Source organism: Cynoglossus semilaevis, chromosome 2 (assembly GCF_000523025.1).
Source record: "Cynoglossus semilaevis isolate Cse_v1.0 chromosome 2, Cse_v1.0, whole genome shotgun sequence".
Taxonomy (NCBI): domain Eukaryota; kingdom Metazoa; phylum Chordata; class Actinopteri; order Pleuronectiformes; family Cynoglossidae; genus Cynoglossus; species Cynoglossus semilaevis.
The window spans coordinates 40,167-51,917 of NC_024308.1; the positions used below are offsets into that span (position 1 = coordinate 40,167).

Sequence of the window (11,751 nt, forward strand, 5' to 3'; positions counted from 1 at the left end):
TAAACCATCAATTTAGACATTTTAATTAAATTTTGTTGACTCACCGCTTTTGTCCAAGCTTCTTTAAAATCTTTATTTAAATGACAAATCAGTTTGTGTTCATTTCGTAGCATTTTTAGTTTTTTTCTTTTTTCAGGCGTACATGGCTAACACCAGATAACGTGGCTAACACTAGCTAAAGATTGTTTTAGTATTTGGTTGTATTTTTAGTTTGAAAATTGTCAATTTTGAGTTGATCTTTTTGTCAAACTATGAGCACATTGCTATATCACTTTTTCTGAAACTTTAGCTCCGCCCTTTTCTTCTTCTTTTTCGTCTCCTCCTGAGTCCTCCTTCTCTTGGGCACAGCTTCTTCCATCTTTCTCCAGTGCTGCTCATTCTCTGCTGCAGAAGTTAGAAGTTTCCTCTTTTTGACTGGAATCGCCAAAGACAACAGCGACACCTGCAACAACACAGGAAACTTGGTAAACTGAAGATGAGGATGGAGCACAGCTCCTCGTGACTCAGTGAATCTTACCCCAGCCTTGTGCCTCAGAGTGCGTCCTTCTCCTGAGCTTCTCTGGACCTCCTCCAGCTGCTCCTTCACCATCTGCTCAAACCTGCTGTGGTCTTCACAGCAGGGATCTTTACTGTAGTCTCTGCCCTCAAAGTAGTAAATATGATCTGCCAGAGGGGGCAGCAGCAAGTATAAGGCAGAGAAGTTAACATTTCGATGGGAATCAGAGAAAAGAAAAAAAATATATTTTGTCACCCAACTGTGAGCATCCCCTGCTGCTACAACCAGCCTGAGGGACACAGGCTGCTACTAGTCTGTTTTACAGTGGACTCTCTAGATCATTGTTTCCCAAAGACTGGGTCGCGACCCTCTTTTTTTTTTCTAGGTCATTTCGCATCGTGTTTCCCAGGAGTTTACAAATGTCTATTGACTTGGGTTGTGAAGGTTTGTGACTTTTCAAACATGGGTCCCCAGAAAAAAAGTTTGGGAAACCCTGCCCCAGATAACCAGACCACAGGCTGGTCCAGAACACTAACCGTAACCCAAGATACAGAGAACAGTTTGAAATCAAGTGAAACCTACTTTTGTAAGAGTCACTGTCCTCCTCCTGCTCCTCCTCCTCCTCTCCTCGGTTGGATATGAGCTCCTCATCGTCCAGCCACTGACCTCCTTCAGACAGACCCAGGATCTTTTCCAGTTTCACTTCCTGGACGGAGCTCTCCTCTGAGGACAAGAGTTGATCCACTCCAACCTTCAGGATCTCACTGAGCTGCGGAGACAGAAGGTGTGAGGAGAAGGTGCTGAAGATCTGGACCTTCCCAGGAAAACCTGCACTGACCTGAAGACCAGAAGGTCCAGACTGAGCCTGGTCCAGCAGAGAGAAGCGGCCCTCCTCGATCACAGTGTTGGTCAGGTTCAGTTTGGAGACGGCTTTAGAAAACATGATCTCCTCCACCGTGTGTCGAGCCAGGAGACGGATCACCTTCACTGGCCTGTCAATCAAAGAGGAGAAGACTGAAGACCACGCCCACTCTCCTGCCACAAGTCCTCTAAGAACCAAGACCAGACCTGTTCTGACCGATGCGATGACACCGAGCTGCCGCCTGGAGGTCGTTCTGGGGATTGAAGTCCGTGTCGACAAAAATGACCGTGTCAGCTGCTGTGAGGTTGAGACCAACGCCCCCTACAGGCGACAGTGAGAATGTTGAAAAACTTTAACGTCACAGACACTGACTAGACTAGAGCAGAGGCAGAGACTTGAAGAGACCTGCTCTGGTGCTGAGCAGGAAGAGAAAGACTTGTTTGCTGCTGAAGGTCTTTACAGACTGGTTCCTGTCTTCTCCTCTCACCGAGCCATCCAGACGCTGGTAGCTGTAACCTGAGGAAACATGATGTGGATTCACTCAGTCGTCAGTCTTTTCAATGAAACCATGAACCCATTCATTCACCTCTGAACTCCACATAGTCCTGCAGGAGGTCCAACATCCTGGTCATCTGTGAGAAGAGTAGGACTCGATGATCCCTGAGGAAACGGCAGATGTTACCACAGTCAGAGCACCAATCATTGGTCTGAGCACAGTCCAAGTCAGTACGAGTGAGACCCTGAGGTCAAGTCAGAGCCTGTTTCCATACAGAAGTCAGAGCACAGTTTCAAGTCTGTTTCTGAGCCCAATCAATGCTGAGAATCTGACAGTCCACAGACCGAATCAAATTCTTTCTGGTCTGTCAGTGAGCACAAACATTACACAGGAGAACAGCAGAGGGCGCTGCACTGACCCGTTGTGCAGGAAGGACAGTAAAGTGTCCAGTAGACCCAGTTTGCCACTGGCTTCCACCAAATGCTCTCCCATCTCAAAGGGTTCTGGCTCCACACCTGGACCAACAGACAGACGTCAGTCAACAACACAGCTGAGAAGAACCCATCACCTGAGCAGATCTGAAGGTTCTGACCCGGGAAGAGATACGGGTGGTTCACACATTTCCTTAGGTTCATCAGGATGTTCAGTAGACGAGTCCGGTTCTTCTGCTCACTTCCAAAAGCCTCTGAAACAGGTGGAGCACATGTCAGGGCTTCAGGCCAGAACCGAGTCCTGGACAAGGACCTTCTGCACGTCTTACCTACGTCCTTCATCAGCACAGCTTTGTAGAGTTTCTTCTGCAGGGACGACATGCCGTGGTAGACCACCAGCTCCTGTTTCCTGGGAACGTCCAGCGCCACTTCCCACTTCATCCTGCGGAGGAGGAACGGCTCCAGGAGGCTCTGCAGCTCCGCAGCTGTGGAGCAGGAGGAGACAACAACAGACAGAGGATGAGGAGGCACAGAGGGGAGATCTGGATCTGGTTGTTCAGACCTCAGGAGATCTCTCAGCACAGAAGGCTTCAAAACCTGAGACCCTCACCTAGAGCTTGATCTTTCTGGACGCCACAGTAGGCGGAGCTAAAGTCCTCTGCCTGCTGGGCATTGAAGACATTGGGCTGAATGAAGGTGAGCAAAGAGTAAAGTTCCTGCAGGTTATTCTGGATTGGAGTTCCTGTTAGCAGAACCCGGAACTCTACGGAGAACTGAGAAAAGAACAAGAATGAAAAATAACACAGTGAGAAGAATCAAAAATCCAAAGGAATTCTGGGAAATTTGATCTAACTACATTTTTGAATTTTTTTGTCTTTAAGTAAAAAACTATGAAAACTTTCAGTTCTATTGAGGCTAAATTTAGGCTAATTGCTAACGTAACACTTCGATTCAGCTATGTAACTTTTTTATGACAGCTGAATCGAAGTGTTCAGTGATTAGCTGATTAAAAACTAAACTTTTAAACTTTAAATGTTTAAATGATTGTGGACTAAGTGAATTTTACAGTCACTCTGCACTTCTCAACCTGGGTCACAGGTAAAAGAACAGAAATCTAACACCTTGGTGTGACTACCTGTGTCAAAGTTTGATGCAACATAGATTTCTGGTTCTTTAATCGGTGAGCTTCATCAACCACCAGAATTTTCCACTGCCACCTGCAGGACAGAGCGAAAACCTGAGATGCAATCACAGGTTAGTGAGTGAAGTAACCCTAACCCTCAACACTAACAACTCCCCCAGACCAAAGTCTAAAGAGAAATCAGTGCTTTAAACGTTTGGTCTGAACTAAAATCACAGATTTTGTGTTTAAAACTCACTGTCTCAGAAAGGACGCGTCTTTAAGAGCCAGCTGTAAATAAATGCAAGGGGATTAAAAAGCCATGTGAAGGTGGAGGCGGTGGTGTTTTGTTGGAGGTGTAATGTCAGACCTCGTAAGTGGTGAGAATAAGATGGAAATCACTTGTTTTTAAAACCTCTCTTTGAATCTCAACCCGTTTTCTTTTGTCTCCTTTATAACAGATGAGTTTCAGTGACGGAGACAAACTGGAGGAAAAACAAAGACAAAAAGCCAGGATTTAACGTCAGTCTACAGACTCTAAAGACAGCCCAGGACATTTTCCAGGACAAACCTATTTAAAGACTTCCAGCACATTCAGCAGCTGTTCCTGTTCATGTCATGAGTGATCAGAGAGAGAAATATTGATAAGGAAATATCAACACAACAGATTACCAATTTCAAACCTGTCATCAGAACTTTGATTGACAGCTTTATAAAACAATTACTTTACTGTATTACAATAGTGATGAATCAGACAGAACCTGCTCAGCTCTTTACACCAGGTTTCCAGGACTGAGAGTGGACTCAAGATAAGAAAAGGACCTTTGACCCTGTGAGCTCCAAATATGTAGAGCAGCAGACTGATGGTCTGAGGAGACAAGAGTTCTCATCATCATCATCATCATCATCATCAAAGATGAAAAAAGATTCCAGTGTTCCAGACCTGACAGGTCTTTCCTAAGCCCATCTCATCTCCCAGAATGCACCCCTGCTGCTGCTCCAGACACTGGGTCATCCACTTCACACCATCCAGCTGGTACTTCCTCAGTTGGATCCCTGAGAGGAAGGAAGGAAGGAAGGAAAGTGAACTACTTGTAATTGTGACACAGCACATCACTGCACACAACCAAATGTGACCTCTGTTTTTAACCCATCACCAAAGTGAAGCTTTAAGAGCCTGGGGAGCAGTGTGTTGGGACGGAGCCCAGATTCCCAGAGAAACCACATACTTGATAATGTTAATCCTCTTCTGTGATTGGCTCTGGATTAAAGCATCTGCTAAATGCAGAAATGTAAATGTTAACCAGTGTTAACCAGTGAGCTAACGTGTCATCATCAAGTTACTAATATTGGAACAGAGGGATCTACATTTGGAATCACTAGAGAAGAAAGAAAAGAAAATGAACCATCACCAGGAATATTTGACTGGGAATTGGTGATCAAAAATCAATACACTGATAGAGGATATTGATACAGGATCAGGAAAGAAATACTGCAAGATTTCAGTGTTTGTTGTTTATACCCAAGTCTACAGACAAACAAGCAAATTAGTATTTAGTTAACTAGTAAACGTGTAAATGACTAGTAAAAATGAATTGTTTTAAACCAATGATATAGATTTAAGTAACTATGGAAGTTAAACTAGCACACTAGTGACCAGTTAACCAGTTATCTATTTAATTAGCCAGTAAAATACTAGTTGATTATTCAACCAGTTAACCAGACAGCCAGTAAACTAGACAAATAATTGACCTATTAACCTGACTTTCAACTATTGACTAGTGACTTAGTATAGCTAAACTGATAACCAGATGAATCAATTACCTGTCAACCCACAGTTCTGAAGAAAGCACTGTGTCACATGACCCTTCTTCTTCATCTTCTTCTTCCTCTTCCTTTTCTTCTTCTCCTCCAGCAGGTCTCTCACTCGGCACAGGAAGTCAGCCATCTTGTTTTTCACTTAGAAACAAATGTGGGAAGATGTGGCAAGAGGAGGTTAGCTGATGATCAGCTTTAGGGTTAGTGATGATGACATCACAGCCTGCACTTCTGATCTGAACATATGATTGGCGGTGGGGGCGGGGGGGGGCAGGTTTAAGAGGTGAACAGGTTAAAGGTCATTGTGTCATCTTTTACTGTGTTGGTTATGAAAGAAAAGTCACAAACATGAACATGAAAAATGACCAGCAGGCAGTCACGTGACCTCAGACGATCAACGTTCTTCAAACCCACAGCAAAAGACAAAAGGCAGACATAAAACAAAACATGAAAGTGACGCTTGTCACGTCTTTAGCCTTTCATCTCGGTAGCTTTTCAACTGTGAAAAGCTACAGTTCAGCCGCACATTTGAATTTTTGATAACTCTGAACGTGAACACCTACGCCACATTTTTGTGCGTACGCAACGTTCGCCAGACCGGAACCTAAACTCTTCCCGAACTTTAACATTCAAAATGACGGAAAAGATCAAAACTTAATTAAAACGGATATTCGTTGGTAAGAAGAGGAGAAAGTTCGTACCTTTGAGGAGTTCTGTCACAACGCGACCAGGACCATGAATCAGTATGTGACGAAAACCATGATCAATAACCCTGTTTTGGTCCGTTTGGGACCACGAGTAAAAAACGCTGCAGTTGTTGAATAAACTCCCTGGTCTTTTAAATTCCACTTTACGTTCAAGTTCGCATCCATGACGTAAGGAGATGGTGACGTAAAAGAAATGGCGGTTTACTGCTCGTGATTATTGTCTTGTAAAACAAAGTCGTTATCTGTGAGTTTTTTTTTGTTGTTGTTGTTTGTTTGTTTGTTTGTTTATTAGCTCATCTCCCTGCTCGGCTGTCAGTGTCTTCTTCGGTGGCTTTTACTCGAAACTTTTTTCTTTTTTCGAACAGCGCCTGTACCACGGCTAGTTACACCTTAGCTCTTTCCTGCTCCGGGATCTGCTCCAGAGCCAAGGCTAACATTAGCTCCGGGGCTAACTCCCGTGTATAGTAAAACCTCTCTTTTCGAACAATTTGGTTCTTGAACAAATTTTGACCAAAAATGGTCCCGGTTGTCGTACTTTAACTTTGTTTCCGAACAAGCCATCAATATCCCACGGGCAGCGAGTGCTCGTCGCGGGCAGCAGTTGAATCTAAACCTAATGAATGTTGGAGAAAGCGACAGACCGTGGTTTGACCATTCGTTGATTCGTACTGGTGAACGTACGACGTTAATTTGGTTGAATCAAATCGATCCAAGTTCGTCCTTCCGCTTCCGTCTCCTCTTGCTAATGACGGCAGATTCAACGGTGTCACTGCGCACCTGAGCCCCCTAGTGTTCAAAGAGAAACACGGCATTTTTCGGTCATATTTCGGTCATTTCCAAACACCCCCGTCCCCCTACGTCCCTCCCCTGCCGTATCAAATGACAAAGAATGACTGTTACAATAAGGAGTTAAAAGACTTTAATGTTGAATTGATGTCAATAAAACTCAAATCAAACTACGTCAACATGTGGCGAAAGTACAGCACAGGTAACATTATATTAGAAAATACAGCAGCAGCAACAACAAGATCAGAACCAACAGGAAATAGTATTAAATGATAGTCCACGAGGCTAACAGCAAAAAAAATTGTTGTAATTTAACTGAGTTCAGAAGCTGTGTAAAATTAGACCATCACCATTAGATCACCATGAGATCACATTCATGACATTCATAAATCCATATTTCTTCATGTAACAGTTCACATTTTTAAAAGCAGTTGATATTCAAATACCTTCCATTTATATATATATTGTATATACATATACTATATACATTTGTGCAATAAAGCCACTTACAGAGGAGGATCAACATGTGGTTCCTCTCGAAACCATGGTATAAAATATATAAAATTCCTTGATTTCACTCCTGAGGGACAAATAAATATATATTCTGCCCTTTAGTTTGTCTTTCTGTAAAAATAAAGAAAAGGCTACATTTAAGGAAGTCAGTGAGAAAAACAATCATTTCAAAATAAGACGACCTTCCACAGTAAACCTCATCCAAACCTGGAGCAGAAGCTCCAACTTAAACAAACCTTTTTGGAGCTTCTTTACAAACTAACATTTGAACATTTGTCTAAAAAGATCTAGTAGGAAACAGAACCGTAAACACTTTTATTGTTACAAAAATAGTTTAGAAAATTATAAATACATTTAAACTTCAGCAAATACAACTTTGATCAATGTCTCCAGCAGGTGCAAACAAATGGTCAGTAGAGGGTGACTGATTATTTTATAAACAAGGCCACCAGCTTCCAGATGGCCTCCCTGTAACAGAGGTCAGGTCACATGACTTAGAGCATTTTTTTTAAATCAATGAAATTCACAAAAAAGATTTGATAAGAACCAACCTGACACATGGGATGTAGGAGAGACTGTACCTGTCAACGTGACAAATTCACACCAGTTCACACCAACGTTACACACTGTTTTTTTGAAGAACGAAAACAGATTGTACTCACCAGGTAAAAGACAAGACTTGTAAAATACAGAACAACAAGGCTAGTCCGAAATTCTTCCACTGCAAAGACAAAGACACACACCGACTGATGAGAGCGCAAAAAAAAAAAAACATTTGGTTGATGCCATGACATCACTTACCCAGAAGGCTGCGCACAGGGTCAACACCAAGCAGGTCTGAAACAAACCAACCAATCAGAGAAGAGAAGAGTTATTAATAAAAAGTCAATAATGGCTAACTAATGAACCAATAATCAATAACTCGTTCACATGAATGATCGTAATGGTGGAATCGAGTTCACAACTTCACTGAAGGAACTGGAACTGTTGTTAAAAACTGTTAACGCAACTGTGGTTTCTGAGTCAGTCTTTTCATCGGTTCCACCTCAGTTCCATTAAGTCAGCTCTCAAAGTCTCTTCATCATCATCATCATCATCAACATCGTGTCAGTGGGAGTGTGAGGTCACGTACGATCATGATGGTGGTGGCCAAAGCTCTGGTTCTGTCACACATTTTCTTCAGCTGTTTGACTGGACCCATCAGAAACATGGTACTGAGCGGAACATCAGAGTGTAACATCAGAGTGTAACATCAGAGTGTAACATCAGAGTGTAACATCAGAGTGTAACATCAGAGTGTAACATCAGAGCGTAACATCAGAGCGGAACATCAGAGCGGAACATCAGAGTGGAACATCAGAGTAAAACATCAGAATAGAACATCGGAGCGTAAAATCAGAGCAGAACATCAGACTAGAACATCAGAGTAGAACATCAAAGTAGAACATCAGAGTGGAACATCAGAGCGGAACATCAGAGCAGAACATCAGAGTGGAAAATCAAAGTAGAACATCAGAATGGAACATCAGAGCGGAACATCAAAGTAGAACATCAGAATAGAACATCAGAGCAGAACATCAGAATAGAACATCAAAGTGGAACATCAGAGTGGAACATCAGAGTGGAACATCAAAGCAGACAGGGAATCTTGACTGGGACTGATTCTAGTCTAACGTTGACACAGAACTTGGTCTAGAACTTTAAATGGATTGGTCTTTGGAATGTCTTCAGGTGTGAACTTGATGACATCATCACTCACCTTCCCAGCGCACATAAGTTTCCAAAGGTGTAGAAAACAATGAAGAGTGTGATTCCAATCCTGGGCAGGAAGAGCACACAGACCCCCTGGTGGAAAAAGGAAGTTAGTGTTTACATTGTGCCACCTACAGGACACCAGGTTTTCAACAGCTTGTTACAGGACAGAACGACTCACCAGTATAGTACAAGCTGCACCAATCACAAAACACACAATGAATCCTTTGATCCTGGTTGGCCAACTGAGAGAAGAGGCTTCGTTCACCGTCTGAGAGAGAGAGAGAGAGAGAGACAGACAGACAGACAGGCAGGCAGTCAGACAGACAGATAGGCAGACACGTCAGGGGTAGGACAGCGGGTCAGAAAAGTTGTAAATCGTTGTTCATTCCGTAAACATGTTGTTGTTGTTGACTGTAAATACATGTTTTATTTTAAATTCTAAAGTGAAGACTTTTTGTGTCCAAGTCCATTGAGACATATCATGTGACTTTGTCTGACTTGACACGGACACTGCACTAGTATTAACTAGTATTACTATGACTACAATTACTAAACCAAGCACCTGCAGAAACGAATGAGGCTAACTGACATACAGCTACAATTAACCACTGACATCTGCCCCTCCGATGACGTCAGAGCTGAGCGCATGCGATCCAAATATTTACCAACCGTTTAAACAGACAAAAGACAGAAACCACAGAAGACTGACGTCAGAGTGACGTCTGAAGGCGTGAGTTTACCTCCAGAACGGTTCGGTCGTCTCTCCGGGCCTCTTCACCGCTCAGAACCGACTTGAGTTTGTCCATGACAGCCTGAACCTCGATGACCAGAGAGGACCCTGGTTCCGACTCGGTACTTCCTCCGTGTTTGAGTGTAGAAACGTAGCGGCTCTTCCTCTTTCTCCTCTTGTTCTTCGACTTCCTTTCTCGGTCGCACCCTGCGTCTCTTCACCTGCGCAGGTAGAACCACTTCCGCTTTCATCGTTGAACCAGGTAGAGGAGACAGAGGTCTCACTCTGACCCCAGTTCACGTTGTCAAATTGACGTCACATTTCTTACCTTTTCCTCTGGACTCAGTGATGGATCAACAACTGCTGCGGGTTCAAATCCCTCATTTTGATTCTGAGGTTTGAAACAGCGACTTTGTTAAAGTTTCCAAAAGTTAATTCAGAGGAAAAAAATTATTTGGCTTCCCTGCGAGGATTCGGTTTGTCTGAGTGTGTGTGAGTGTGTGTGAGTGTATGTGGTTGAGTGGGCGAACAGGTCGAACTGATCCTCAGTGGATCGACACGGTGTTGAACCTTCGTCTTCAGCCACGGACCTCAGAGGACACGGACACACACACATACACACACACCTGGTTTAACAGGCCCGACGGACTAAATTCCTGATGTGAAATCAAACCGTCATGTGGGCGGAGCCTGGACCAGAACGATCGTGGAGATTTTTTACTTTTTTGTTATGAAAAAGTTTTTTGGTTTTTGTTAAATTTTTTAATTATTTTCTTGTGTGTAAAGATGGGGACAGAGACAGTGAGAACGTGGACATTTTCAGGTCTTCTGCTCAGTCTCTTCACTGTCTGTGACGTTCACGGTGAGTGGACAACTCCGTCTACTTCCTGTTTTCAGACGCTGTCTCTGTCTCACTCTCTTTCTCTGTCTGTCTCTCCATGTCTTCGTGTCCCTACGTCCCCCTCCACAGACCAGCAGTGTGTCCTGGGTGTGGTGGGACGTCCTGTCTCCCTCCCCTGCGTCCATTTGCCCCTGGTGTCCCAGTTCAATGTCTCCGTGGAGTGGAGGACAGTAAGAGACCAGCAGGTGGTGCTCCGCTCTGAGTGGACACATGAGGGACATGTGCACGGATGGAGTGTACTTGCTGGAGCGTCCCTCCCCACGGACACTGTAAGAACAGGAAACGTATCTCTGCTGCTGTCCTCAGTCCCACCAACAGAGGGCTCTGTATATTACAGTCTGTTTGTGACGTCAGAGGATGACCGGCATGCGGTCTGCACAGTCTGTCTCACTGCTGCAGGTCAGTCATGCTGCCCTTTCGTCCTTTTGACCTTTGACCTTAGTAAATAGTTTGTTACTGAAGGTTGAATTCCAGTCTGTTTGATTTGAACAGCAGGGGGCAGCACTGCAGAGGTTTAGACTTTTGTGTTGATTTTCTCTCAGCCAGTTTCAGCCAGCCTCTGCTGCAGCGAGAGGAGGTGGAGCATGGAGGAGCAACAGCGTTCCGATGTCTTACCAACGGCGGTTTTCCAGAACCACTCATCCACTGGAGAATCAACCAGAGTCAGGAACCTCCGGAAGGTTCTGTTTGGACCCAGACAACGCCACTCCCCAACTCTCCACTCTACAACGTCAGTAGTCACATGACCCTCAACCTCTCCACCCACACCAGTGTCTCCTGCACCGTCCACAACCCGTCGTCCAATCAGAGCTGGACATCCACCATTGGTTGGTCAAGGTTCAAGTCTCTCTCCCGACCTGTTCCTACTGAACAGAAACCTTAATCCAGATTAATCTTGTCTCCTTGTTTCAGAGGGCGTGACGTCAGGTCCTGGTGTTGGTCGTGCATCGGAGGCGATGTGGATGTTCAGCACTGTCCTCTGTGTTGTGGTCGGAGTGATGGTAGTTGTGGGCGTGGTCTATCAGATTCACTTGGACCGGGTCAGTAAGAGGAAGAAAAAAGAGTTCCACAGATACATGAGCACCCGTGAGTTTATCATCTAAAAATCCCATAATCCTCAGCAGCTTTGAGTTCAA

At 44.1% G+C, this 11,751-nt stretch overlaps 3 protein-coding genes across 9 annotated transcripts in view; 1 reads left to right on the forward strand and 2 right to left on the reverse strand.

The window, feature by feature from the left end:
* Positions 1-59: 59 nt before the first annotated feature.
* chd1l (chromodomain helicase DNA binding protein 1-like) lies at positions 60-5,351 on the reverse strand. Of its 4 annotated transcripts, none has more exons than XM_025054100.1 (17): positions 5,230-5,351; positions 4,635-4,683; positions 4,349-4,461; positions 4,167-4,273; positions 3,776-3,890; positions 3,665-3,696; positions 3,421-3,502; positions 2,896-3,058; positions 2,615-2,770; positions 2,447-2,539; positions 2,273-2,369; positions 1,945-2,018; positions 1,764-1,874; positions 1,565-1,679; positions 1,079-1,488; positions 518-663; positions 60-442 (listed from the first exon to the last, which is right to left on the reverse strand). In XM_025054100.1, exons 3-17 carry the CDS (start codon positions 4,418-4,420, stop codon positions 269-271), a joined length of 1,947 nt encoding a protein of 648 aa, XP_024909868.1. In that variant the 5' UTR covers positions 4,421-4,461; positions 4,635-4,683; positions 5,230-5,351; the 3' UTR covers positions 60-268. The 4 variants fall into 4 exon arrangements, with proteins under 4 accessions (XP_024909868.1, XP_024909869.1, XP_024909870.1 ...); XM_025054101.1 differs by having other exon boundaries at positions 4,635-4,680; positions 5,230-5,315; XM_025054102.1 differs by lacking the exons at positions 4,349-4,461; positions 4,635-4,683; positions 5,230-5,351 and adding an exon at positions 3,977-4,012 and having other exon boundaries at positions 4,167-4,270.
* Positions 5,352-6,832: 1,481 nt separating this feature from the next.
* On the reverse strand, positions 6,833-9,857 carry sft2d2a (SFT2 domain containing 2a). The gene is made up of 8 exons (XM_008329484.3): positions 9,725-9,857; positions 9,163-9,252; positions 8,989-9,074; positions 8,362-8,443; positions 8,031-8,066; positions 7,892-7,950; positions 7,781-7,810; positions 6,833-7,697 (listed from the first exon to the last, which is right to left on the reverse strand). The coding sequence occupies exons 1-8, from the start codon at positions 9,788-9,790 to the stop codon at positions 7,658-7,660; spliced, it is 489 nt and encodes a 162-aa protein (XP_008327706.1). The 5' UTR covers positions 9,791-9,857; the 3' UTR covers positions 6,833-7,657.
* The window catches only part of LOC103392773 (ICOS ligand), a 2,503-nt gene continuing 422 nt past the window's right edge, over positions 9,671-11,751 (forward strand). Inside the window, exons 1-5 of one of the 4 annotated variants that reach the window (XM_008329495.3) lie at positions 9,671-9,836; positions 10,501-10,576; positions 10,685-11,014; positions 11,158-11,442; positions 11,528-11,701. In XM_008329495.3, coding sequence (XP_008327717.1) covers positions 9,807-9,836; positions 10,501-10,576; positions 10,685-11,014; positions 11,158-11,442; positions 11,528-11,701 — 895 coding nt within the window. In that variant the 5' untranslated portion in view covers positions 9,671-9,806. Of the gene's footprint in view, positions 9,837-9,931; positions 10,111-10,500; positions 11,015-11,157; positions 11,443-11,527; positions 11,702-11,751 lie in introns of those variants that run through there. The other 3 variants (XM_017042633.2, XM_017042626.2, XM_017042624.2) reach the window with 3 other exon arrangements.

What these genes read in the sequence shown, in the direction of transcription:
- sft2d2a (XM_008329484.3), bottom strand. Translation starts at nt 9,790, where the DNA reads ATGGACAAACTCAAGTCGGTTCTGAGCGGTGAAGAGGCCCGGAGAGAC. An exon ending in TGGCCACCACCATCATGATC is followed by an intron (nt 8,067 to 8,361) that starts GTACGTGACCTC and finishes GGTTTGTTTCAG; the next exon opens with ACCTGCTTGGTGTTGACCCT. An exon ending in CCCTGTGCGCAGCCTTCTGG is followed by an intron (nt 7,951 to 8,030) that starts GTAAGTGATGTC and finishes TTGTCTTTGCAG; the next exon opens with TGGAAGAATTTCGGACTAGC.
- chd1l (XM_025054100.1), bottom strand. Translation starts at nt 4,420, where the DNA reads ATGACCCAGTGTCTGGAGCAGCAGCAGGGGTGCATTCTGGGAGATGAG. An exon ending in CCAGAAAGATCAAGCTCTAG is followed by an intron (nt 2,771 to 2,895) that starts GTGAGGGTCTCA and finishes CCTGCTCCACAG; the next exon opens with CTGCGGAGCTGCAGAGCCTC. An exon ending in CCTGCTCAGCACCAGAGCAG is followed by an intron (nt 1,680 to 1,763) that starts GTCTCTTCAAGT and finishes TGTCGCCTGTAG; the next exon opens with GGGGCGTTGGTCTCAACCTC.